This window comes from Saprolegnia parasitica (genome assembly GCF_000151545.1).
Source record: "Saprolegnia parasitica CBS 223.65 unplaced genomic scaffold supercont2.76, whole genome shotgun sequence".
NCBI lineage: Eukaryota > Oomycota > Saprolegniomycetes > Saprolegniales > Saprolegniaceae > Saprolegnia > Saprolegnia parasitica.
Genome location: NW_012156470.1, coordinates 128,808 through 130,142, shown reverse-complemented (window position 1 = coordinate 130,142; position 1,335 = coordinate 128,808). Strand labels below are relative to the sequence as shown.

Below are 1,335 nucleotides of genomic sequence, written 5' to 3'. Positions count from 1 at the left end.
GTGCCTTCAGTTTATGATCTGCCCAACGCGCACGGACGGCACGCACCCCGACTGCTCCAAGGGCGCTGACGTCATCAACAACTCGTGGGGCGGCAAGAAGTACCACCCGGTGTACGAAGAAGCGATCGCGTCGATCCGCAAGGCCGGTATCACGCCCATCTTCGCCAACGGCAACGAAGGTCCGGCTTGTGGGACGACGGGGAGCCCGGGAACGTACCCTAACGTCATTTCGGTTGGCGCCATCGGCTCGTACACGAACGAGCCCAACAAGCTCGCGTTCTTCTCGTCCAAGGGCCCAGGCAAGTACGTTGACGCGCACAACGTGCGGCAGACGATCGTCAAGCCGACAATTTCGGCCCCCGGCTTCTTTACGCTCTCGGCCTACAACAACAGCGACACGGAGCTCACGTATCTCGCCGGTACCTCGATGGCGGCGCCGCACGTGGCTGGTGTCGTCGCGCTCCTCAAGTCGATCAAGCGCGACCTGACGTACGACGAAATCTACGCCTACTTGACGCAGACGGCTGACCGGGCGCTCGAGGGCGAGCCCAAGGAGTGGCTCGTCCCCAACAAGACGTCCAACAGTACGAATGTCTACCCTGGCGCCTTCAACTGCGGCGGTGTCGACGACACCAAGTGGCCTAACAACCGGTACGGCTACGGCCGCGTCAACGTTGCCAAGATCCTTGCTGGTGGCAAGTTTGCGTCGGTCGTGACCCCGACGCCGGTGCCCCGGACGACGCCGCCAGCGCCGGTTGAAACGAACTTCTGCACGTACAAGAAGACGGCGCTCTCGGAGTGGAACCAAGGCTTGTACATCGACACGATCAAGAACAACAAGAACGAAGGCTTCACGATTGACCGCGTCAACAACATTATTGCGGCGTACGCTCCCCCGAAGAAGGACTCGTACTGCCTCGCTCTCACCAAGGATGCCACCAACACCAACACGGCGACGCTCACCAAGTGCAAGGGCGACGAGACGCAGATCTGGAAATTTGATTCGGCCGCCAAGCGCATCGTCCACCCGGCGTCTGGCTTTTGCTTGACATCGAACGCCGCCAAGCTCGGTGCCGGCCCCAGCGTCGCCCCGTGCTCGCCCGGTGCCGTGAGCCAGTACTTTGACGCGTGCGACAACGTCAAGGAGAAGAGCTACGTCAAGCTCATCACCAAGACCAACAAGGTCATCTCCGAGTTCTACTCGGGCGTCTACGCCGACTGGGTCTCGGACTCGGTCAACGAGCTCTTCACCTACGACTCGGCGGCCAAGACGCTCCAGGCGGCTAGCAACGGTCAATGCCTCGACGCGTACCGTGACGGCAACAAGTTTGGACT

At 61.2% G+C, this 1,335-nt stretch overlaps 1 protein-coding gene across 1 annotated transcript in view; it reads left to right on the top strand.

The window, feature by feature from the left end:
- Window positions 1–13: 13 nt before the first annotated feature.
- SPRG_22267 (hypothetical protein) overlaps window positions 14–1,335 on the top strand; it is a gene marked incomplete at both ends in the record, with an annotated part of 3,218 nt that continues 1,896 nt past the window's right edge. The window contains one exon of the mRNA XM_012351242.1: window positions 14–1,326. Within this exon, the coding sequence (XP_012206632.1) occupies window positions 14–1,326 (1,313 nt within the window). The remainder of the gene's footprint in view (window positions 1,327–1,335) is intronic.